Source organism: Hyperoodon ampullatus (genome assembly GCF_949752795.1).
Source record: "Hyperoodon ampullatus genome assembly, chromosome: 9".
In the NCBI taxonomy this organism is placed as follows: Eukaryota; Metazoa; Chordata; class Mammalia; order Artiodactyla; family Ziphiidae; genus Hyperoodon; species Hyperoodon ampullatus.
Window position 1 is genome coordinate 61,916,082 of NC_136922.1, and position 26,981 is coordinate 61,943,062.

Sequence of the window (26,981 nt, forward strand, 5' to 3'; positions counted from 1 at the left end):
ATCCTTGTCTTATTCCTGACCCTAGAGGAAATGCTTTCAGATTTTCACCATTGAGAATGATGTTTGTTGTGGGTTTGTCATATATGGCCTTTATTATGTTGAGGTAGGTTCCCTCTATGCCCACTTTCTGGAGAGTTTTTATCATAAATGGGTGTTGAATTTTGTCAAAAGCTTTTTCTGCATCTATTGAGATGATCGTATGGTTTTTATTCTTCAATCTGTTAATAAGGTGTAGCACATTGATTGATTTGCATATATTGAAGAATCCTTGCATCCCTGGGATACATCCCACTTATTCATGGTGTATGATCCTTTTAATGTGTTGCTGGATTCTGTTTGCTAGTATTTTGTTGAGGATTTTTGCATCTATATTCATCAGTGATATTGGTCTGTAATTTTCTTTTTTTGTAGTATCTTTGTCTGGTTTTGGTACCAGGGTGATGGTGGCCTCATAGAATGAGTTTGGGAGTGTTCCTTCCTCTGCAAGTTTTTGGAAGAGTTTGAGAAGAATGGGTGTTAACTCTTCTCTAAATGTTTGATAGAATTCACCTGTGAAGCCATCTGATTCTGGACTTCTGTCTATTTAAAAATTTTTAATCACAGTTTCAATTTCATTACTTGTGATTGGTCTGTTTATATTTTCTATTTCTTCCTGGTTCAGTCTTGGAAGGTTATACCTTTCTAAGAATTTGTCCATTTCTTCCAGGTTGTCCATTTCATTGGCATAGAGTTGCTTGCAGTAGTCTCTCAGGATGCTTTGTATTTCTGCTGTGTCTGTTATAACTTCTCCTTTTTCATTTCATTTCTCCATTTCATTTCATTTTATTGATTTGAGTCCTCTCCCTCTTTTTCTTTTTTTTTTTTTTTTTTTTGTGGTACGCGGGCCTCTCACTGTTGTGGCCTCTCCCATTGCGGAGCACAGGCTCCGGACGCGCAGGCTCAGCGGCCATGGCTCACGGGCCCAGCCGCTCCGCGGCATGTGGGATCCTCCCAGACCGGGGCACGAACCCGCTTCCCCTGCATCGGCAGGCGGACTCTCAACCACTGCGCCACCAGGGAAGCCCTCCCTCTTTTTCTTGATGAGTCTGGCTAATGGTTTATCAACTTTGTTTACCTTCTCAAAGAACCAACTTTTAATTTTATTGATCTTTGCTACTGTTTTCTTTGTTTTTATTTCATTTATTTCTACTCTGATCTTTATTATTTCTTTCGTTCTACTAACTTTGGGTTTTGTTTGTTCTTCTTCCTCTAGTTCCTTTAGGTGTAAGGTTAGATTGTTTATTTAAGATTTTTCTTGTTTCTTGAGGTAGGCTTGTATAGCTATAAACTTCCCTCTTAGAACTGCTTTTGCTGCATACCATAGGTTTTGGATCGTCATGTTTTCATTGTCATTTGTCTCTAGGTATTTTTTTATTTCCTCTTTGATTTCTTCAGTGATCTCTTGGTTATTTAGTAATGTATTGTTTAGCCTCCATGTGTTTGTGTTTTTTATGTTTTTTTTTCCCTGTAATTGATTTCTAATCTCATAGCGTTGTGGTCAGAAAAGATGCTTGATATGATTTCAATTTTCTGAAATTTACTGAGGCTTGATTTGTGACCTAAGATGTGATCTATCCTGGAGAATGTTCCATGCACACTTGAGAAGAAAGTGTAATCTGCTGGTTTTGGATGGAATGTCCTATAAATATCAATTAAATCTATCTGGTGTACTGTGTAATTTAGAGCTTGTGTTTCCTTATTAATTTTCTTTTTGGATGATCTTTCCATTGGTGTAACTGAGGTGTTAAAAGTCCCCCACTATTATTGTGTTACTGTTGATTTCCTCTTTTACAGCTATTAGCAGTTGCCTTATGTGTTGAGGTGCTCCTTTGTTGGGTGCATATATATTGATAATTGTTAACATCTTCTTGGATTGATCCCTTGATCATTATGTAGTGTCCTTCCTTGTCTCTAAGTCTATTTTCCCTGATATGAGTATTGCTACTCCAGCTTTCTTTTGATTTCCATTTGCATGGAATATCTTTTTCCATCCCCTCACTTTCAGTCTGAATGTGTCCCTATGCCTGAAGTGGGTCTCTTATAGACAGCATATGTATGGGTCTTGTTTTTGTATCCATTCAGCAAGCCAGTGTCTTTTGGTTGGAGCAGTTAATCCATTTACATTTAAGGTAATTATCGATATGTCTGTTCCTATTACCATTTTCTTAATTGTTTTGGGTTTGTTTTTGTAGGTCCTTTTCTTCTCTTATGTTTCCCACTTAGAGAAGTTCCTTTAGCGTTTGTTGTAGAGCTGGTTTAGTGGTGCTGAATTCTCTTAGCTTTTGCTTGTCTGTAAAGCTTTTGATTTCTCCATTGAATCTGAATGAGATTCTTGCCGGGTAGAGTAATCTTGGTTGTAGGTTCTTCCCTTTTATCACTTTAAGTATATCATGCCACTCCCTTCTTCTGGCTTGTAGAATTTCTCCTGAGAAATCAGCTGTTAACCTTATGGGAATTCCCTTGTATGTTATTTGTCGTTTTTCCCCTGCTGCTTTCAATAATTTTTCTTTGTTTTTAATTTTTGCCAATTTGATTACTATGTGTCCTGGCGTGTTTCTCCTTGGGTTTATCCTGTATGGGACTCTCTGTGCTTCCTGGACTTGGGTGGCTATTTCCTTTCCCATATTAGGGAAGTTTTCGACTATAATCTCTTCAAATGTTTTCTCAGGTCATTTCTCTCTTATCCTTCTGGGACCCCTCTAATGCAAATGTTGTTACATTTAATGTTGTCCCAAAGGTCTCTTAGGCTGTCTTCATTTCTTTTCATTCTTTTTTCTTGATTCTGTTCCGCAGCGGTGAATTCCACCATTCTGTCTTCCAGGTCACTTATCTGTTCTTCTGCTTCAGTTATTCTGCTATTGATTCCTTCTAGTGTATTTTTCATTTCAGTTATTGTATTGTTCATCTCTGTTTGTTTGTTCTTTAATTCTTCTAGTTCTTTGTTAAACATTTCTTGCATCTTCTCGATCTTTGCCTCCATTCCTTTTCCAAGTTCCTGGACCCTCTTCACTATCATTATTCTGAATTTTTTTTCTGGAAGGTTGCCTATCTCCACTTCATTTAGTTGTTTTTCTGGGGTTTTATTTTGTTCCTTCATCTGGTGCATAGCCCTCTGCCTTTTCATCTTTTCTGTCTTTCTGTGAATGTGTTTTTTGTTCCACAGTCTGCAGGATTGTAGTTCTTCTTGCTTCTGCTGTCTGCCCTCTGAGAAGTAAAATTTCTTAAGAAGCTACTACTAGAGATGAAGTACTACATTGTGTCATTAGTTGTTTTAGAAAAAAAAAAGAATAACCGATAGCATCATGTATTATAACACACGCTCTGTTATCCTCACTTAGTCTGTGACAGCCGTAACCCAAGATACCATTGCTCACAGATCAGGGGAGGGAGAGGGGTGGTCCAGACTGAGGGCACAGAGGTTATGAGGAGGTGCTGACTTTTGTAGGGCCAACCTTACCCAAACAGAAAGCAAAGGTCTCCACGCCAGTCGCTCTCTAGAACAACCCACAGTGTGTCTGCTCTGTGACTCAGAGGTCAGGTCCAACAAAATTTCAGGTGTGGCCAGCATCCTCTGAGAAAGGGAACGTAGCACTGCGTGCACTAGTGAGGTTTAAAAGACATGCTTCACATTTGACTCATCTGGTTAAACATTAACTGAGAAATAATGCTGATGGGGGCAGGTTACACTTTGCCCCGAGCAAGCCATGTTTCCTAGGGTAGTGTGGCCTGGCTAATCAAGCAGTGAGACGTTTGAAAAGTAATGTGGATGGCACAGTCTCAGACTGTCCCGCTTTGACTATGGCTGCTCTAAGGGATATTACCTAATTATTTACTGCTGTCAGTCTTCCCATAGTAATGAGTGCTAACACATATGGATCACTTACTGCGCCCTGAGCACTGGGTTAAGAGTTTCACATATGTTATTTCTCATAACAGTGCCATGGTGATTGTTATCTGTCTCGTTTTACAAGAGGAAATGAGACAAATAGCACAGGAAGGGCAGAGCCAGATTCAGACTCAGTCCAAATCCAGGACTGGCCTTCTAACCCAGTGATTCTGAAAGTGTGGTCCTAAGGCCAGCAGCAGTGGCATCACCAGGGAACCTATCAGAAATGCAGATTTTCTGGCCCACCCTAGACCTACGAATCACAGACTGGGAGTTGGGGCCCAGCAATCTGGGTTTTAACAAACCCTGCAGGTCATTCTGATGTTCGCTCAGTGGGAGGACCACTGCTGGAGCCATTGTTCTCACTTCCTCTACTTTCTTTTTTTTTTTTATTGAAGTATAGTTGATTTACAATGCTGTGTTAGTTTCTGGTGTACAGCAAAGTGATTCCGTTATATATATATATATATATATATATATATATATATATATATTGCATATATACTATATATATATTCTTTTTCAGAGTCTTTTCCATTATAGGTTATTACAACATACTGAATATAGTTCCCTGTGCTCTACAATAAATCCTTTTTGTTTATTTTATATATAGTAGTATGTCTCTGTTAATCCCAAACTCCTAATTTATTCCTCCCCACCTTTCCCCTTAGGTAACCATAGTTTTGGATTTTTTTTTTTCTATTTCTGTGAGTCAGTTTCTGTTTTGTAAATAAGTTCATTTGTATCATTTTTTTAGATTCCACATATAAATGATATCATATGGTATTTGTTTGTATCTTTCTGACTTATTTCGCTTCCTAGAATATGAAAATCTCTAGGCCCATCCTTGTTACTTCAAATGGCATGATTTCATTCTTTTTTATGGCTGAGTAGTATTCCGTTGTGTATATATACCACATCTTCTTTATCTATTCATCTGTCAATGGATATGTGGGTTGCTTCAATGTGTTGGCTGTTGTAAATAGTGCTGCCAGGAACATTGGGGTGCATGTATCTTTTCGAATGAAATGGTCTCTCTACTTTCTGTTTCATGCTGCTTTCCCTATGCCCTGTGCTAGGAGAATCAAGATGCTTTGTCTCCTGATGATGCTTACTGTTAGCCCTGCACTGTGCTAGATTTTTCATGAACTTCAAAGTCGATGCCAAGTCACCCCATAGCCACCATTTTTCTAGATGTACTTCCTCCTAGATGTTATTTTCCACCCATTTTTTCTAGATGTACTTCCTCCTAGATGTTATTTTCCACCCTTTAAAAGTATTTTGCCTTTGCCTTTCTTCTTTGCTATGTCTAGCTTTCCCACACCCTCATATGTTGCAGAGGCCAAATATAAATCTTTGTAGGGGAATGGTCAGTGCTTAATTTAACCTGGTTTTCTACGCCCACCACTGTCCTCCCACCCTTCTTAGTCTTATGTTTGCAGGACTAATTAACAAAAATATTCAAATTCAGTTCTAATCAGGTGATTCATACTCCTGTTTGTCCATATTTGGTATATATTCTTATGAACTCCATCTCTTTTTAGATGTTTTCCTTACCTTGTGACTGTGCAGAAATCCTGACTAGATCTATTTACTCTTGCTTTTTTTTGGCTGCATTGGGTCTCCATTGCTGCACTTGGGCCTGTCTCTAGTTGCGGCGAGCGGGAGCCACTCCTCACTGCAGTGCGCGGGCCTCTCACTGCAGCGGCCCCTCCCATTGCAGAGCACGGGCTCTAGGTGCACGGGCTTCAGCAGCTGCAGGAGGCGGGCTCAGTAGCTGTGGCTTGCAGGCTTAGTTGCTCCGCGGCATGTGGGATCCTCCCAGACCAGGGATCAAACCTGTGTCCCCTGCATTGGCAGGCAGATTCCCAACCGGCGTGCCACCAGGGAAGTCCCTTTACTCTTGCTTTTAATGGACCTTTGCATTAATAAAAATACCAAATCCATTATCATTATGTCAGGAATGCTGTGAATTATATTTCTATTTTCCAAGTGCTAGTCACTTCACTCAGTGGATCATCTCTGTGCTCAGTGAGTAGCTCTCAATTTAGGATTGCAGGCAATTAATTTACCAATAAAAGCTAGTCCAGTGCTGGTGTAGTCCTGACCTTGCCTCCTTGCCTCAGTCTACCACTCCTTTTGCCGTCCCCAGGTTTACTGGTGCCCTTGGTAATCAGTCACCTTTGGCTCTGTCCTCTGACAAACCACAGTCTTGGCATTAGCTCTCAGTACACCGTATCTCCCTGTCTTGTTGGACAGAATAGCAAGCTTTGCTTTCGCGATAGTATCTCTTTCTTCCTCCTTATTTACATGGTCAGTGTCATCTCCCCATCTACTGTGGGAGGAAATTAAATAGCCTTGGCACAGCCCGACAAAGGCATATTGGATGCCATCAAGCACCTTGTGTCTTCCTAGGTGATTATGCATCGATCGTTAGATGAACTGTTCTTGTATCTCCAGGGCTATTTCTACCGCATCTGTAATTACACTTTTCTGGTTGTCCCTTTGCTCTGCTGTGATCCCCCAAGTTCCATGACTTCTCAAAGACCATGCTTAATGACGCTGCGGCAACACCTTTCAATTCAAGGATACAGATCAGATCCCTCAGGGTTTCAGTATGCTCCGTAGTTTAACAATATAATTCAACTCTTTGCTGTCTTAGTTCATTTTGATTTTGTAAGTTGGCATCAGTATGCCATAGAGTAAAAATGAATGATTCTCTCCTATCTGCGTGGTAAGAGGCAAAAGGGCATGAACACAAATAGATGATTTGACCCAGCATTAAATAAAAAGACCTTTTGAGGCACTGGCAAAAGCTCAGAGTTTTGAGCTAACTGTAAGATGCCCTGAAACCTATTTTTAAGAATGGATTCTAATGTTTGTTAGTCTAACATAGCCATTGGCAAACTATAGTCTGCCAGCTTTTTTTGTAAATAAAGTTTTATTAGGACACAGCAAGGCTCGTTCCTTTACGTATTGTCTACGGCTGCTTTTCTGCTTCCATGTGGAGTACTTGAGACAGATTGTATGGTCCTCAAAGTATTTACTATCTAATCCTTGACAGAAAAAGTTTCCTGACCCCTAGTCTTGCACTTGAAGTAACTTTGAAGAGTGAGTTAATACATGTACAGCACTCAGAACAGTGCCTGGCATTTGTCTATGGGAAGTATTGGTCTTTAATTTCTACCACTTCCCAAGCACTTGTGTAAATGTTAGCCAAAAAGGGAATTTTAGACCTGTAATGTAGGATGAATTTGATCCCAAGCCGTTATAAGAAACATTTTGGCCTTCATATTTAACACATGTAAACTGATGAAGGAATCCAAGGCAGTTACAATAAGAAGTTGTAAAAAAAAAAAAAAAAAAAAGTTGTTCTTTCACCTGCTTTCTCACAGCCACTTCCTCCCCATCAAGAAATGGTAGCCTGTTAGAAGAGATACCCCAGTGCTCCATAAGCAGGAAATTGAAGAGGTGTGTGGAATCTCTTTATTTGATAACACCATCTGAACATGCAAACTAAGCTCACTTTCTTTAATTTCAGGAACAGAGCTGGTGTTACCTTCCTATTAAAAGTCTATATGTTACTGAATTCTGATTAATGATTTGCCTGCTGAAGCATCTGGGGGAAAGAGTGCCATGTCTGTAACTTACTATGAAATACAGCCCCCCACAAATTTGGATTAGTGGATGGATAGAGGGATGAAGAAATAGATATGCCATAGAGCAAGTATATATAGTACATTATAGAATCTAGGTGGTGCATATATGGGTGTTTGCTGTAGAAGTCTTTCAATATTTCTGCCTGTGTGAAAATTTTCATAATAAAATGTCAAGAAGAAAAACAAAGAACGTTTGTGCAAGAAGAGCAATGGCAGGGCATGCTCCGGCCCAGGGAACAAAAATGAAAGATAGGAGGGTGTCTCAGTGTCAGAGCTGCTGCAAACAGCATAAGCTCAAGAATTTTTAATGTGGAATAATTCGTCAGAAAAAGAATTTGAAAGCAAGGACAAACATTAATAAGGCACTTTTACTCTTATTTATTACCATGTTGGGAATTGTTTGGAGGAAATGCCTGTTTCAGAAATGCTAAAATAAGTAATTTTTTTAAATAATAGAGAACAGGCTTCTGGATTTTATGGCATCATCACCATGTAGCAAAATGAATACGGGACCTGAAATCAACTAGGTTTCAACCCTGAATCTTCTGCTCACCATGGGTAGGACTGGGAGAAAATTAATTTATCACTCCGAACTGCAGCTTTCTCATCTATGAAAAGGAGACAAAGATACATAGTCTACCCTCCTGGTAGAAGAATAAACATAAAAGCATTCTGAAAGCCATGAAGATGTCACCAGACAATGAGTTCTCAATGGGGGCAGTATTATGCCCAAGGAGGGGCGATTGGTTCTTCAGGGGGCTCATAAAAAATTTTTACTATTTCAATGTATAAAGCACAGATATACATATAGAACATAAACAGGAATACAATCTATCTGTAGTATTGAAATTTCACTGGGAAGAGATGATTAGGGAAGAAAAACAAGGAAGGTTATAATGCAAACAACATTGAGAACATTTTGCTGGTTAATCTTTAATTCCTACCATCTCCTAAGTTCTGTCCCCTTTTTCTATAGGTAGCTTAATTTGATCCATCAGTTCGAGCACATAAATTTGAATTCTTACATTGAATACTTACATTTGAATCTTATATTTCTAGGAGGAGGGAGAAAAAGAAAAACTTCTGGGGAGAAGAATGAGAATGATGGACATTATCTTTTCCAAAGCACATGTAGTGCCACTTAACCCAAATACCATTAAGCTTTGAAGGGAGGAATTTGCTAACAAGGATGAGGAATTAAATGAGGGTACTCACCCAATCTTTTTCCTGCTAGAAATTTAACAGTAGCATTAGTTTTCCCTTGATTTGCTTCGATTCTATTGGGTACTTCAAGCTCTTTGAGCCTAAGAGGTACGTGGAGAATTTAAAGAGAGTTCCAAGGAGAATAATGAAGATGGATTAAGGTTTGGAAAATAGGATCTATTGGAAAAGATTAAAAGAACAAGGATTATTTAGTGTGAGGAAGAACAGGCAATCAGGTGGCACAGAGATGGCTTCTAATAGTGGAAACCTCCTATGGAGAATATTCTCAGGTTCTTATCTGTACTGAAGACCAAAGGAAGGGAAAAAGTGTATTTTGAAGCAAGAGAGATGTTAGATTAGATATTAAGATAAAATAACTGTCCATGATTAAATCCTAGACTTTGACTCTCCTTTATGGGATTTTTTCAAAATAAGGTGCCTGTCTGTAGGACGTATCGGGAGGAGGGACAGGTGAACCCATCACATTTGCTTCTCCTGCCCTGGTCAGAGGCCAGCCAGCCAGCCAACCTGGCCAATGTGACCTCCATGGGCTCTGGCTTGATGGGAAGAAAGTCATTTTTCCCGGAGCTGTGGCCTCAGGATGCCAGAGGATGAGTACCAAGCCCTAGCCAAGAGATCACAGCCAGAGCAATCCACCCAGCTGGGTTATCCATACAAGCAGTGCCAGAGGTGGGTGTTGGGTGTCAACACATGGAGCCAAGGAATCAGTGCCAGAGAAGACGTAGCAAGAAGAGTGGGTCAGAGTGAGCTGCTGGGAAGATGATGTGGACCAGCTGCCGAGGAGAGTAGTGCCCATGGCTAGGCTTTTAAGTGCTGTTGGAAGACTACTGTGAGAGTGGATCAAAATCCATGTAGAAGTCCTAGAAAGTTGTTCATTCTTTCCATGTTTGGAAACCACTGCCCAAAATCATGGTTTCCACTCCTACGTATGTGTCAGAATCCCCTGTGGAGCTTTGTAAACCTCACAGCCACCCTGGCTCCAGCCTTAGAGATTGGGATTTAATGGGAATATCACTTAGGATTGTTTTGTGAGCAACAGAAACCATATCTGGCTAAATTTAGGGGGGGGGGGAAGATTGGGAAGAGGGGGTAGTGAGGAGAGTGGTTGGAAAGATATGAAGAAATTCTCTGAACAGAAAAAAAAAAAAAATGCTGAACAAGGGGCTTTGGGAAGGATCTGTGAATCAGGACATCTCCAGGGATCCAGGAAATAGGATGGCTGCACCTCTGAGCAGTGGAGTGTGTGGTTAGGGGCCCAGGCTCTGGGATATTATAGCCTGCTTTTATACCCTGTTTCTCTATGCTTCAGTTTGCCCTTTGGAAATGGGTGTGATAGATTTCACCTGTGTGCTAGTCATGAGGATTGAATGCGTCAACATACCGCAAGAAAGTGCTTAGAACAATTCTTGGCACATAGTGAGTTCTTAATGACTATTAGCAATTATTTTTCTTGTTGCTATTAGGCTCTGCCGTGCATGTGAATCAGCTCTAACCATTTCTCTTAATAGCTTTTCCTCAACTTGCAAATTCCAGGGTCAGAGCATCTGAGCAGCTTATGTTGGTTCACATGTTCACCCCTTGGTCTGAGAATGTGCAGGAATTTGATTAGCAGAATCACTGACTACCAGTCGTGCTTGTTCGCTGTGGGCTTCATCCTTCAGTCTTTGGAGATTCAGAAAACTGGGAGGGGAGCAAGTTTTGTCCTATGGTGTAGAAGCATAAAGGACCAAGGTGTGAGCCAGCAGTACTGCCTATCTTGCCATGCAGGCCCCTTTTGAAATTTCAGTGAGCCCAGGAAGGGAGTGTAGGGCCATTAGCAGAGCTGTCTTTCAAGTAATGTATTACTTCCATTGAAGCTGAGCTCTGTGTAACATATGCTGCTGGTTGCTAGGACAACAGAGGTGGAAAGACAGGAGCCCTTTCCATAAGGAGCTCACATCCTGAGGTTGTAAAGGCCAACAATCCCCATCCTAATAAGACCATGGCCCTAACTGAGGCCTTTATAAAGTTCACAGAGAGGCTAGGAAACCATACCTAAACTGGTGTGAGTTGGCCAGGAGAGATTTTCCTACCATAGTAGCATCTTGCCTCTTAGTTTTAAGATCAGTGAGATTTTGCCAGGTTAGGGGATAGACAGGTTAGAGAGCAAGTATTAGAATTCCAGGCAGAGGAAATATCACAACCAAAGAATGGTCAAAGTCTATGAACAACCAAGGTGTGAAACTATAAGGCATTCTGTATTAAGAACTGAAAGAACTGGGGAACGAGGATGTGGTGGAGCAAGAGTGTGTGTGCTAAGGACTGTCGACTGCAAAAAATGCACAACCTAAAAGTTGAGAATTATGTTTTATTTGGCAGACAAACTGATGACTTAAGCCTGGGAGACAGCCTTTCAGATGGCTCTCAGGGACTGCTCTGAAGAAGTAAGGGAGGAGCCGGAATATATAGGAGTTTTCGCAAAAAAAAAAAAAAAAAAAAAAAAACCAAACAGGTAGTTGGAACATCAAAAGATTACTAATTAAAGAAAGGAAGATTCTGTATCTATTCATTTGTTCATTCAATAAATATTTATTGAGCACCTACTATATACCAGCTCTGTTCTAGACTCTGGAGATACAGCAGTAAGCAAAACACAAAAATCTCTGCCCTTGTGTAGTTTCTATCTGAATGGGAGAGACTGGCAAAAAGCCCACAATTAAAATATATAGTATCTCAGATGATGATAAATGTAGTGGAAAAAAATAAACCAGAGAAGAGATATGGGGTATGCCAAAGAAAGGAGGTGCCACTTTTAAGTAGCATAGTATGGGAAGGCCCCACTAAGTTGTGTGGTTTTGACCACGTGGCAGTGAAGAATTTGGAGCAGAGAGTAACACAGTGAGATCTGCATTTTCTGCCTTCAGTGTGAAAGATAAATTGGAAGATGATTAAAGTGCAGACAGGGAGACCTGTAAAAAGACAATTTCAGTGGTCCAGGTGACCATGTAGTGCAGTGAACATGAGGAAAAAGAGAGAGCATTTCAAGAGCAATTAAGAAATTACATACAATGGACAGGACTTAATGACAGTGGGGTTGGGAAAGAGGAAGGAATCTGGGATGACAATTTCTGGCTTGGGCACTGGGTGGCTGATGCCCTGAGTAGTACCATTCACTGGGATAGGGATAAAAGGAGGTTGGCCATCAGATGTGGTGAACAGATACCAGTAAGTTCCCTACATACGAACGAGTTCCGTAATGAGGGCACATTCGTAAGTCCAATTTGTTCGCAAGTCCAACAAAGTTAGCCTAGGTGCCCAACTAACACACTCGGCTATATATACTGTACTGTAATAGGTTTATAATACTTTTCACACAAATAAAACATAAAAAACAAGCAAACAAAAAAGAAAGAAAACATTTTTAAGCTTACAGTACAGTACCTTGAAAAGTACAGTAGTACAGTACAACAGCTGGCACACAGGGGCTCGCATCGAGTGAACAGGCAAGACAAGTTACTGACTGGAGGAGGGAGAGGAGGTGGGAGGAGATGGTAGAGCTGAAGGATCATCAGCAACAGGAGACGGAGGGCAAGATGCAATTTCACTCACGCCTGACGTGGATGGCACAGGTTCTGGTTCCTGCTGGAACCAGGTGCACGTTCGCATTTTTGAGAGTTTGCAACATGAAGGTTCGTATGTAAGGGACTTACTGTATTCCTGTAACAGTCAGCCCACCCAGGTCTCCAGAATGGGCGGGTTGAGGGGTTTAACAACTGAAGATCAACCCACCTTTTACAGCAGAGTCAGTGTTTTCTGTGAGTGCACCATCTCTTTTGTTCCCTGGACAATTTCCCTTCCTCTTGGTGTAGGAGAAGATTACGGGGTCTGGTGTCAATCGGATGTCGGTTTGGATTCATCTCCACACCGCTGTGTGATCTTCAGGTGATCACAGGGGCCTCCCTCTTCTCATCTGTGGACTAGGAATGCCAGTCTCTACATAACTCATCTGTTGGGAGAACTGAAGCACACACACTGAAGGCACCTGTGAGGTGTTGCCTCCTCCTCCGCTCCTCCTGGGCTGTGCCCTCAGTGGGGTTCTGGGTAAGGGTCAGTAGGTCTGAACCTGGAGAAAACCAGAACCAGGAGCAAAGGGCTGAATGTGCAAGGCATGGGTATTTGTATGAGTGTGTCTGGGTGTAGTTACCCTTCCAGTACTTTTCAAATCCAAATATAAGGAATTTGGGCAATTCACCTTCCTCTTTTATGATGCTTGTTTTGTATAGGTGCTTATATAACTAAACCTGGGAAATGAGGACATCACTGAGGTACTAGACAGCCATTCAATGCTTCACCCTCCCCCGGGGTGCGCTCTCTAACACTGGGGGCGTGAGTGGTGGAAGTTTTGTTTCCAGCCCAGGGATCAGGGCATAGTTTCAAAGCAACATGCTGTGGTGTGGGGTCCTGTGGCGTAAGGGATTTATTTATTTATTTATTTTTAAAAATAGATCTTTATTAGAGTATAATTGCTTCACAATACTGTGTTAGTTTCTGTTGCACAACAAAGTGAATCAGTCGTATGCATACATATATCCCCATATACCCTCACTCTTGCATCTCCCTCCCACCCTCCCTATCCTACCCCTCTAGGTGGTCACAAAGCACCGAGCTGATCTCCCTGTGCTATGCTGCTGCTTCCCACTAGCTAACTGTTTTACATTCGGTAGTGTATGTATATTGATTAGTTCACATGTATGCATATCGTGGTTGATATTCTTGAATAATATCTTAAATTTTTTTCTTTAATGTTTTTCATATTTTAGATTGTTTATAATTTTTCCAAGGGGGGAGGGAGGTTAGTTCCCTTATTAATCTGATTGAGCTGTTAGTCTATTCAGTTTTGTATTTATCTGAGCTATTTCTCTGAGTAGTTGGAGGTGTTTCTGTCTTTTCTTAAAAGCTGCTCTTATAAATTATCAGTATTATCAAAAACAAGTATTACCTCTTACTTTCCTTTTACTCCATTTTATTTTATGTTTTTAAAGTATTTGTTGCTTATTTGCACTTTAGTTAAAAGAATGTTTTTTACTAATCTTCCTTGGGAATACTCAAGAGTTCAAGGTTCTTTTAGTCTAAAGTAGGGTTTCTCAACCTCAGCATTATAGACATTTTGGGTGTTCTGACCTGTGTATTGTAGGATGTTTACCACCATCCCTGGACTCCTATCCGCTGGATGTCAGTGGCACCCTCCCGCTAGTCATGACAATCAAAACTGTCTCCAGACATGGCCAAATTATCTCCTGGGAAATAAAAAACACCTCCCCTCCCAGTTGAAAACCACTGGTCTATGAAAAGTCTTTTTAATTGTTCTAATATTGTCACTGATTTTTAAATCATAATTCCTGGAAAAATATGAGGAAAAAAAGAAGAAGAAGGCAGAAAACAAACCAAATAAATGAATGGAAACTGCTTTGGTCCTGAGCATGCAACCTGATATTGTGCACATATACATGTTAGCAGAATGTTTATAGCAGGTTACTAAGGCGCCCGACTTGTGGGTACTTACATAACTTAGGAAAACCATTGGTAATCTTTTAAGGAGAAAGACTGGCCAGTAGATTTCTTATAATACACTCTAATCAAGACAGGAAGGAATGCACCTCATCAGCATGCCATAAGAATCCTGGAAAGGTTAAAGTAATGCCATGAGGAAAACTAAAGAAAAGAAACCGGAGATTTCAAGTTTGCTCAATTTTCATTCTATACTATGCAATCTGACCACAAGAATGTAAATTTCAGTACTTGCATTTTCTTTCTCTCCCTTTCAACAGAGATCTTTGATTTCTAATTAGAAGGGAATAATCCATATTTATTTTTTTCTGGATGAAATTGCCCCAGTATCACCAATACAAATCCCCCCATCAAAAGCCTTTTCTCCTACACTTGATCTGTATCTCAGAGAATCCAGCAGTCTAGCTGCCCTGTGTAGGAGGTTGCTAAATTGGGTTTTTTAATTATTTCTATTAAGCAAAAACTTAACACATACCAGCTGCTGAGGGATTATAAAAGCTTAGTTTTTTCAATAATTGGAAACCTTGTTTACAGGGGACTCACAATATTCTTTAAATGGCTTTGTGTTGAATATAAAAGAACTTGTGTTTATCTAGGCAATGATAATCTGACTATAAAGCAAAGTCATTTAAGGCTTATGCTTCCTGTCTCTCACTATGCAGCTGTCACCCTACTGTTCTTTCAAGCTTTGCAAAATGCTGAGAATTTTTCCTTAAAATTAGAAGAATAATTTGAAAAACAAACCAGGTAGTTTGGAATACATTTAATTCTAAATCACAGGGAAATCGTTGAGAGACCCCAAATATCACAACATCTAGGCAAATTTATTCCAAGTTCTCATTTGTTAACTCATTGACAGAAGTCCAAGGAGATTTTAAGGTGTTCAGTCCTGGCAAAGAAAAGTCAAGGACAATTCAGATAATTCAGTCTGAAACCAGTCCGTAGAATTTTGCTAGCCAATGAAGCCATCAACATTGATTGGCATCTGCTCTGGAGAAGCTGGGAAGCACAGTATTGTAGTTAAAGGTATGTGTGCTGAGTCCAAAGCCACTTTCTAGATCTATGACCTCAAGCTAATTATTTGAGGGCTTTGTGCAAAATAATCACACTCACTTCCCTCATAGGTTTGTTTGGAGGCTTAAATGAGATCAACACGTGAAACCCTAAGGACGGTTACTGGCACAGAATAGCCACTCAGTAAATGTTAGCCTATTACCACAACTTTTTTTCCAAGCCCTACCGGTTTTTACATGCATTATCTCACCTAATCTTTGAAAGAGCCTTATTAAAATAGTACATTTTTATAACTCCAGTTTTATTGAAAATCGAGGGAAATGAGATGCAAGGAAGTTTAATAACCTATTCAGGGTCACACAACAATTGAATTGACAGCGGGGCCCTTCGTTCATGATCTTTGTCTCATTCTGCAAACATTTAATGAGTACAGTCTGCAAACATTTAATGAGTACAGGCATCCTTTGCTCTCAGAACAATCACTCTCCGAATATTTGCTGTAACAACTTACAGAAGGTTTTAGCCAAAATCATTCTCCCAGTTAAAAACCTGCTGTCACAAGTTCTCCTATGTGTGATGGCTTCTCAAACTTTAATGTGTATATGACTCCCCTTCGAAATGCACATTCTGCATTTCTCACAAGCTCCAAGGTGATGCCCATGCTGCCAGTCCCCAGATCACACTTTGAGTAGCAGGGAAGCTAGGTGATGGAAGAGGGGCTCCTCTCATACCTCAGAGTCCTCCTGTTCTACCTCCTGTTTAAACATATTGCGCATTATACCCATAACTCCCCCCACTTTCCCCTGAGGGTTTAGCTCCTCAGTATTTGTTTGGGCCAGGTACCTGGGGGCACTACCAATTCAGGCCTGATTTAGATAGTATCTTTCAAATCTTTGGCAATATTATTTCATCATTTATTTTTATTATAGAACATGCTCAGTGTAGAAGGTAATGAAATTCCTATTCTGGGGTTTCCCTGGTGGCGCAGTGGTTGAGAGTCCACCTGCCGATGCAGAGGACATGGGTTCGTGCCCCCGTCCGGGAGGATCCCACATGCCACGGAGCGGCTGGGCCCGTAAGCCATGGCCGCTGAGCCTGTGCGTCCGGAGCCTGTGCTCCGCAACGGGAGAGGCCACAACAGTGAGAGGCCCGCGTACCGCAAAAAAAAAAAAAAAAAAAAAAAAAAATTCCTATTCTGTTCAGCTGCGGCCTGTATATAAACATACCTATTAATTACATCATGAAGTGTTGAACAATTACATAATTGGTATTTAAATATTTTATACTATGCAGAAATTCTTATCAGATTGTTATATAATTATTTAAAAGAATTTTAGTAATATCTGGGACATTGATATTTTTGGATGCTCTAAGAATGAATTATTATTTTTTTCCATTTAAAATAATGGAATATAGGCTCTTGCTGTTTGAAACTCTGCTACCCAACACATTTTTAGGAATGGATTTGATTCAGATAACAAGAGGTGCCTGCATTCACTCTGTGCCTGACATCAGGTGAAATCCTAGGAATACAATGATGATGAAGACAAAAATGGCTGCTTCAAAACACTCACAGAATAGTTAGAGAAGAAACAGCCCAGTAAAGATTTAAAATATGGTGAGATGTCAAGTTTTTCAGCAGAGATCAGTAAAAGGACCTTTAAGAGCACAGAAAATAATGGGCCTACCTCTTCCTTCTCTACACAGGAGGGTCTCTCTGGGCACGAGTAGTAGCTAATATTCATTGAATATCTCTGTATTCCAGGCACTGTTGCAACCATGTTGCATGTATTTACTCACTTAATTATTACAACTCAGTGAAGCAGGTATTTTTGTTATCATCCCCATTTTAAAGATGAGGAAACTGAGTAACAGAGAGATTAGTAACCTGCTTATGGACACACTGATCTGACCTCAAAGACAGGCAGTCTGAGTGTAGAGCCCACCCTTTCAACCATCTTGTGATCCACCTTTATTTTATTAAAAGAAAGTTCAGGATCTTAAAATAAGAACATACAAAAAACGATGGACTGTTGAGCAGTGGGTGGGTGCATTGTATGGACAGGGCTAGACAGGACTAAAACCATCTTCAGTAGTCACAGTACTGGCAATAATTATATATGAGGTGTGACTATAAAGTCATGAAATAGTTTAACATATATTACATGAGGGTGGTCACTTTCCAATCAGTCATCTTGGGAAGCTGTGCTTTTACTCCACCAATTTCCCATTGCCTAGAGTGTGCTGGGAATGCTCTTCTAAAGAACCTTCAGAATAAGTCACAGTGCAAATCTTAGTATCTTAGGATCATGCCTCATTTTTGTCTCAGATGTGTTTCCAAGTCGGTTCGTTCACCCCATTTACTGAATTTGGCTCTGAATAACTTATACCTGTTTACCACAATAACATCCACTCTCAAATCCATTCTCAAAAAATAAATGTATGTTTCTATTTACCAGGTGATTCTGAAACTTTAGTGTATGCTTAAATATCATCCAGGGGAACTTGATTAAATAACACATTAAAGCCCCACCCTAAGTAATTCTGATTCAGTTTGTCTGAGGAAGGGATCAGGATCCTGCAGTCTTTAACGAGCATCCTGAAATTTCTGTTTTGAATGACCAGACCACACTTTGAGAAATGCAGCTGTAAGTATATCCAAGAAAAAGGGTAGGGCTTCCCTGGTGGCGCAGTGGTGGAGAGTCCGCCTGCCGATGCAGGGGACGCGGGTTCGTGCCCCGGTCCGGGAGGATCCCACGTGCTGCGGAGCGGCTGGGCCCGTGAGCCATGGCCGGTGGGCCTGCGCGTCTGGAGCCTGTGCTCCGCAACGGGAGAGGCCACAACAGTGAGAGGCCCGCGTACCGCGAAAAAAAAAAAAAAAAAGGGTAGTAATTCTTTCTCTTTTTTTTTTGCGGTATGCGGGCCTCTCACTGTTGTGGCCTCTCCCGCTGCGGAGCACAGGCTCCGGACGCGCAGGCCCACCGGCCATGGCTCATGGGCCCAGCCGCTCCGCAGCACGTGGGATCCTCCCGGACCGGGGCACGAACCCGCGTCCCCTGCATCGGCAGGCGGACTCTCCACCACTGCGCCACCAGGGAAGCCCAAGGGTAGTAATTCTTAAGGCTGTTCCAAAACAGGAATTCCAAGAGCGTTCTCATCAACAGTGACATCAGTGTCATGTATTACCTACCTTGAGGGACTATTCTCCTGTACATGATGCTTACTTAGAATATGACGTTCAGTTATATTTATAAAAAGAATCAACCACCATTCGTCACAGTCACACCACACATACCAAATTCACCAGTGTCTTGGGCAGGACCCATTTCAGGTGTTTGCTCACCGATCTACTTGGTATCCTCCTTTTGCAAAAAGAGGTGTTCCTTTCAGAACCGGGTAGATCATGAAAGGATCCAGTATTGGAAGATCCAGCAATATGTATACAAATTATTAGTTTTCTGTCCTGAAAAGGGTGGGCTTCTTTCACTTCTTGGAGCTGGATCACTAAACCCCAAAAGCAGGCATTGCAGATCCGATTTCTGTTAGTCATGTCCTCAATGACCAGTTTCACCAAGCTGATGGGTTATCCTAGGATAATCACAGTGGCAGGGAAGTTCCAGAACCAACTTTCCTTCATGTTGGGATATGTTACTTTTTTTTTTTTTTTTTTTTTTTTGCAGTACGCGGGCCTCTCACTGCTGTGGCCTCTCCCGTTGCGGAGCACAGGCTCCAGACGCACAGGCTCAGTGGCCATGGCTCATGGGCGTAGCCACTCTGCGGCATGTGGGAACATCCCGGACCAGGGCATGAACCCGCGTCCCCTGCATCGGCAGGCGGACTCTCAACCACTGTGCCACCAGGGAAGCCCGATATATTACATTTTTGTCCCTTCCTGAATCCACATGACTACCTAAATTAGCCCTCCATTTTTTGTCAAGTTGCCTGATTTTTTTTTTTTTTTTTTTGCGCTATGCGGGCCTCTCACTGTTGTGACCTCTCCCGTTGCGGAGCACAGGCTCCGGACGCGCAGGCTCAGCGGCCACGGCTCACGGGCCCAGCCGCTCTGCGGCATGTGGGACCTTCCCGGACCGGGGCACGAACCCGCGTCCCCTGCATCGGCAGGCGGACTCTCAACCACTGCGCAACCAGGGAAGCCCAAGTTGCCTGATTTTAACAAGCATAATTCTCAATGAAAATGCAAGAACTTCTAAGCTGTCTTTTTGTTTATCAATTGTCCTCCGTCTCATTCTCATACACCTGGAAATTGAAATTCAACGCTACAGCTTTAATAAAACAAAGCTGCATTTCACAGGTGGGTCCTGACTCCATCAGTGTCTAATGTGGGGCAGCACCTGGAGAGAGTCAGGCTCCTTTAAGGCAATACTCCATCACAGGGTAGAGGTTCTAGTTTCTCTCGTCAGGTCCCTTGTCCCTTGGAGCCCTGACATCAGCCGACTGTATTTTGTCTGGATCTGAGGATCCAAAATTATCTGCCTTAAAAAAATGTGCACATTCTATGATTTTTCTGGGGTCATTTAACTTATATTAAGCTCTTGACTGGTTAAAAGCTTAGTGAGCAGTGGAAAGACTACGTTTAGATTCCTGTGAGCAAAAGTTTAGGAAAGGAAGAGGTGATTGTTGTATCTTTTTTTAATCCCAGCCATTCTCTCTCTCTTTAACATTAACGAGGAAGCTATGTTTTCTTTGAGAGCAACAGAGACAACACAGGGATGAGACGTTGAATCAGATCAGTATCAAAACAGCCTGGACAGTGGGAGCAGTGATCAGATGACTGCCCACATCCTCTGTCTCGCTCTCTCTTACTTCCACGTTTCCTCTCTCCCTGTGTAGGGTTGCCAGATTTAGAAAAAAATGAAATAAAAACGGGATGCCTAGTTAAATTTGAATTTCAGCTAAATAAAGAATAACATTCTAGTATACGTTTTGTGCAATATTTGGGACCTATTGTATGGCCCTATTCCATGTGTAGTCTCTCCCACACAATTCAGTGCTCTTGTTTTATTTTCTTGCAGTTTTCATATGCAGATTTGTTCTTCAATTGGATCAAAGAGTCCTGCAGGCGGGATCTTATTTGGTATTCCTCAACGCACCCTAGATAGTGACTTCCCTATTTGGGGGCCTATGTTAGATTTTTCAAGTGTTTCCTCTTACTGCATGTACAGAACACCCCTGAGCTCCTTATATCTTTCCTCTCACACCTGTGAGGTCATCACTTCGCGAACAATGACAGGGCTGAGCACAGAGCTCTGAACATAAGTGTACCATATATTTTTATGAGTGACGGATGAACTGAAAGCAATTTGTTGTCTTCTTAAGAGTCAATTAAATTAACTACTTACCTGCACACCAGGAGTTAGTAGTAAGCTCCATCTACCATGCTGTCCATCTGGGAAATTAGATTAATTACCCTTCTCTTATTATAGTCTACCACCCTTTTGTTTTTTTATTAATCTCAAGGAAATATTTTCCTTTTCAAACGGTAGAGTCAATATTCAATGGAATAAGGGTTGTGAGGGAGAAGGGTTAGACTACATGGATAACCCCAAATTATAATTAAAACTGTAGTCATTTCTTTTTTACACAAAGACAGGTTAACAGTGTTCTGAGGCCCAACTGGGTAGTTAGGCTTGATTATTCGGCAGCTGCTGATTAGGGATGATTCCCCCTTACCAACTAACTGTATTTTAAATTTCTCTAAATTACCTGAGTCCTTTGGAGGCAAATAAAACTTGTCTTTCACATATTAAAAAAAATATTACCCTTCTCTTTTGGAAAGATAAGAGGATGGAGGAAGGGAATGGGGTTGGTAGCTACACCTAGATTTGCAAATCTGTGTTATGGCTCAGCCAAAAAGGTGGAAATAAAATTGTCCTGATAAATAGGGAGTCATTTCAAAATGTGGAACATTGACTCTCAAAGAAAGGAGAGATATCTTGCATATTATATATTACCTACTTCCATCAGCGTTTCTAAAATTCTTAATTTCTTCTATGGCATGTTGGTGTTGCAGCCACATTATCTACAGTATCCTGAGAGTAAGAAAGAACTGTGAAAGCCAGTAGAACAATGTAAATGACAAAATGTTCAACTCACATTCAAAAGCTTTCCAGCATGTAGAGTAATCAGATAACAAGGTGCCTTTTTACACACTTTGTGCTTCAATTAATCATATTATTTAGATCTTCCTTCATAAATGACACGCAGCAGGCTTCAAACCTTAAAGAGTGATGAATACCCTCTCTTGGTTCAGTGCTTTTCAGGTGTAAAATGCACGGAAGAGTGAACACATATTTAGAAGTATCTAGATGATTAGTTTTATGTCAGCGAGGCTTGTCCAAGGCAGGCTTGTCAAGATGGTCCACAGAGACCCGGCTCCCCTTTTGAACCTTTTCCTCTAGTCCACACCTCCCTACTGCCCACTCAGGTCCCCTGCATCCTTTGGAGAGTAAAGATAGGCCGGGAAACTGCCTTCAAATCCCACCATGGTGCCCTGCTGAGAAAACTGCCCATTTGACTGTAAACAGAAATGACTGTAAATGAAATAGCTGCCCAGCTCATATTCTACCCTAGTAAACAAACATGATCTTGCTGTTATAACCATCAGTGAAATCCATAACTTCATGTAGCTCTACATGTTCTCAGTGTCCCTGGAATCAGACTAGAAGAATGAAAGCTGAACATGAGAATTCATGTTAATTTCTTACCACCTCCAGCACCTTGAATGTAAGAAAACAAAGTTGATATGAAAGTAGATTATCACATATTTGTGGCAGAAATCCAATGTGATAACCCCAAGGCTCAAGATGTGATTGAAAAATCTTTTCTGGAATGTTTATGCTTTTCAGTCAACTCATAAATCTTATCCTCCAAAGCTTGTACCTCTGGTGTCAAGTGAATTTTAGCCCATTCACCATTTGATGAAAAAAATAAGAATGTTAGGATATTGATTTTATCGGGAAAGAGACCAAATTAAACTTATTTTTTAATCTGGGTGCACTCCCCATTTTTATTATAAATACATAATGAAACAATTAGGTGAAGATTGAAATAAATGTTTGTGTTTTATTCATGCTAAAAGTATTTGTTCTGTCCTTCAGGATGAAGTCTTGTAATACTTTTATAAATTCCTTAATATTAAAATAAGCCTCACTGTGTTTCCTCCAAAAATTTTTTTATCGGGTGATTGAGTTTGGGTGGGGAGTGAGCCTAATGATTAGAGAAATATGGCAATTCTAGGTCATTTTTACTCAAGAGAGTGGAATGTGTTGCTTAACTCCAGAGTTTCATAGATCTCTGATTTGGGGAATAAAAACTGGAATAAAATTATTCCCAGGACTCTAGCTCTGTTTATTGAATAGTATTTTTATCTATCTGATTTGAATTCAAATGCATTAATAACACTTTTCTTCTTTTCAATATAGGTGGAAAACAGACCAAAATATTATGGAAGAGAGTATGTATTATGCTATTCATTGTTTTAATAATGTAATAAGTAGTCACTTTCTATGTCATTTAAATATTAAATATTAAAATTTTTCCAATACGTAGTCTTCATCAAATGTCCATTGCGCAAGAGTTTAATAATAAGGATAAATGCAATCAGATCCCTTTGTACTGAATTTTCTTATAATATTCAGGTGCTTGGCTTCATGAATGTGGGAGGGAGACTATCTCCTGCTACATTCAGTTCTCTTCACAAAAGCAGCCACTGAGTGCCTGGCAAGTATTTGAAACGTAAGGCGTAAGGCGGCATTTTTCATAACTGTGGCTCTCTTAGTATTTCATTTCACTTTCTACTTCAATACTATGTAAACAGCTAGGGTGTCGAAGAATGTAAACTGAGGCTGAATTCCTTACTTTCATCTACCTCAGTAAACGCAACACTCAGGAAAGTCGTCCCATTTCCTTGCAGTCTCCTAAAAACAAAATGATGATTTCTCTTGACATGGATCTATTAGCCAAATTGCCTTAATACCATAATTATGATTTCCCCCATTTTCCTCTTTTTTTTAAATGTATATATTTTTTAATGTGGACCATTTGTAGTCTTTATTGAATTTGTTACAATATTGCTTCTGTTTTATGTTTTGGTTTTTCGGCCACAAGGCATGTGGGATCTTAGCTCCCTGCCCAGGAATCGAACCTGCACCCCCTGCATTGGAAGGCGAAGTCTTAACCACTGGACCGCCAGGGAAGTCCCCCCCTTTTTCCTCTTAATTTCATCTCTTGTTTTACTTTCTCAGAAACCTACTGCAAAGCAAATATGCATTACCATAAAAATAGCTGGCAGTCTCAGGCTGTGGCATGTGCACAGCTCACAGCAGGCAGAACCACCCAGACAGAGCAAAGGGCGGGGGCGGAGGGGGGGAGGATGTCAGTCAGATGCACAATTCGATTTTCTTCCCATGACCCACCTGGAGGCATTATAAGGTTAAAAGTCTCTTTCAGCTCCCAAAGCTCTCCCAGCCAATCCAAAACCTTCTTCCTCTATTCCCTTACCCATCAGAGCTTCACTTCCGTGATGAATGACCCTCTTATTTGTCCCAGTTCAGCAGCCACTTCCTAATTGCTACGGCTGCGTTTCTGAACCTTCCTACCTGGCCTTGGGAATTCAGTTGGGGGCTCTGGAATACCTGCCTGCATCACTGGCCTCCTCTCTCTTCCACCCCCATGTCCCTAACATCTAACCTGGTTGTAATAGGACTTATTTTTCTTCAGTATACTGATTTGGATTTTGCTCATAGAGCAAAAGAAAAGAGAATTAATTTTAAAAAGAGAAAATGAAAACCTATTATATACTTCTCAAATAGAACATTTTTGTACATGAATTCCAAAAGAAACTCTATTTATTGTTTCCCTTTTTTGCATAAAAGTTTTGTTGAATAATCTTCTAGTTCTCATAGTCCAACCTCCCCTCCCCCGATCGACATAAACTATAGAGTGAAACGAGACCAAAGAAACATTTTCTTAACCATAAAAAAGGAATAGGGCTTCCCTGGTGGCGCAGTCGTTGGGAGTCCGCCTGCTGATGCAAGGGACACAGGTTCGAGACCCGGTCCGGGAAGATCCCACATGCCGCGGAGCGGCTAGGCCTGTGAGCCATGGCCCCTGAGCCTGTGCGTCCGGAGCCTGTGCTCTGCGACGGGAGAGGCCACAACAGTGAGAGGCCCGCGTACCACACACACACAAAAATATATATATATATATATATATATCTCATATTAGAGGGAAGTTAGCTTAAAAACTTCATATTCTGTGTTTCCCTTTCTTTTTTAAAAATGAAAGTTTTTGTTGTTCCATTCAAAAAGTAAGACATGCTCTATTCAGGAAACATACATGCATATTTTTTTTCCTAGAAAGAATCACAAGAAAGTGTGTTCAATAGATACCATTAGGGAAAGGGAATTTTTATTTCTCTACTGTTTATATTTTTGTTTCTTTCGTGCCTTTTAACTTTCAAATTTTGAATTTTCCCACTGTGGGTAGGTATTACTTTTGTTCTTAAAAAGTTAATCAATTAATACCCAATTAATTTGGGGAAATTAGAGCATATAGGAATCTACAAGGTGGAAAACACCATAGCCCCACCATGAAAGAGAAGCATTGTTAACTTTTTTCCCTTCATTTCTTTCTTCCCAGTCTTTGTGCAGGCTCTTTTTTTTGAAAAGTTGGGATCATAGATATACACATGATGGGTACTTTTAAATCCATGCCTAAAGGGGCTGATGAGCCACACACAGGGTCTTCAGATGCACAAGATTGTCATTTTCTTCTTTTGAACAATTGAATTTAACTTAGTTCTTGACACCTGACATCTGCTGCTGGCCATCCCTGAAACACGTCCATTCAAGGGAGTTCAAACAAAACTGCTTTCAGGTTAACTGCCTATTTGGGATATTCCTTCTCCCATTTTTTTTTTTTTTTTTTTTGCCCTTCTCCCCCCACAGAGTGACCTGGGTCAGGGGTGTCAGGTTTCTGTGCCCTTCGCTGCGTGTGCCTCTTCCTGCTGTGGTCACCCCCTGACCTGCCCTGTCAGGTTGTGTCTTGGACATCCCAGCCTCAAACCTCTTGTGGCACCAGCTTTTGTCCTTTCTGATGTGGGAAACTTTCCAACGCCCTCTGCCCTTCTATCCTCTCCACGTCCCTCCCACCTCTCTCTCTCTCTCTCTCTCTCTCTTCTCTCTCTTCTCTCTCTCTCTCTCTCTCTCTCTCTCTCTCTCTCTCTCTCTCTCTCTCTCTCTTGATGGCCTGGGATCTGCAGGGCTCCCCTCAGGTCTCTGCCCAAACCATGTCCAGCCTTCTCCAGCCCCTGCTCTTGCTGCAAAGGAGGCTTCTCCACCTCCCAGGTTAGACCCACTGAACATGGATTCTGGCCAAATTTCTCCCAATCTCCCTCCCAAAAGAACTGGGGACACTGGTCTTTTGGAAAGGAGGGTTGCTCTTATGTCACACAGCACATTCATCCTCACCCCGGAAAAGCGATGCTGCAAGACCTCCATACATTGACTCTCAAGATTTAAACCCAAAATTTGAGAAGCCAGAACACCCCCTTTTCCCAAGCTATCACTTGGGAAATATATCTCAAAAGCCCTAGACTTTTGAGCGTTGATCTGAGAACTCAAGGCCAGAGTGTTTGACCTCACTCTCCTAGGACTAAAGCTTCAGCTTGTAAGGTCTAGTTGTAAAGAATAGAAGGGAATTAGGACATGAGTATTGTGATAGGTTTATTTTTTTCCAAAATGTTATCCTGGTACATGTGTCCTCTAAGAATCTTTGCATTCCTGTGGAAAAAAACAACAGCACTTCTTGTGTAGCCAGCTTCCCTCCCTCCTGTCTCCCTTCCAGGAAGGTAAAAGGGGATTCTCTGTCCAGAAAACTTCTTCTCTAATTTATTCCCCCCAATTCCCTAAGATTGGGTAATCCTAGAAAGAGGGTGGTGCTCCCTCTCCCAGGAGCCTGGGACCCCTTGGCCCTGGCCTCACGCCGACACAACCCAGCTCCCACCTTCCTCTGAAACACAGATTGATCAAATCTCTGATAACAGGGGTGAGCCGCTGTCTTTGCTTTAGGGCAGCAGAGAGAGCTGGCTGGTTGTGTGTCCCTAACTCCTGTCCTGTTCTCTTCTCCCCTGGCATCGCTGTCCACTCTCTAGGTCCCAGACATCCCCTCTAGAGCAAAGCAGTTACTGGCCAAGCTTGCAATCCTACCGAATTTTCTACGTGCATGTGTATTACTTTTTAAATTGCAGGGGAAAAAATAAACATTATCTTTAAAAAAGAAAAATAGGTACATTTTCCAAGCACATCCCTAAGCGATTGCTCTCAACATTTAGAGGAATGGAAGACTGTTCATTACTTCTGGCTATTCTTTCCAGAGAATGAGCCTGTAAAATGAACAACACCCCACACTGAAGTAAGCAGGGTGATAACCAGTACGTGCTCCTTTGCAATCAGGATAATACCTAGTGATGAGCAGAGTGCTAAACTGGTAAATGCTCTTTTGCTTTTCTTCATGGATAAAAGAGGAGCCATAACCTGGCTTTCGGTTACGACTTTAATTTTCAGCTTATGATCAAAGACGATAGCAGAAAG

The 26,981-nt window shown here is 41.2% G+C and overlaps 1 protein-coding gene across 3 annotated transcripts in view; it reads left to right on the plus strand.

Annotated features, from left to right (window-relative positions):
• Positions 1-26,981, plus strand: part of CHN2 (chimerin 2) — a gene marked incomplete at its 5' end in the record, with an annotated part of 343,976 nt that overhangs the window by 188,188 nt on the left and 128,807 nt on the right. For all 3 annotated transcript variants that reach the window (XM_079711987.1, XM_079711988.1, XM_079711989.1), the window contains one exon: positions 22,812-22,843. In XM_079711987.1, the coding sequence (XP_079568113.1) occupies positions 22,812-22,843 (32 nt within the window). The remainder of the gene's footprint in view (positions 1-22,811; positions 22,844-26,981) is intronic.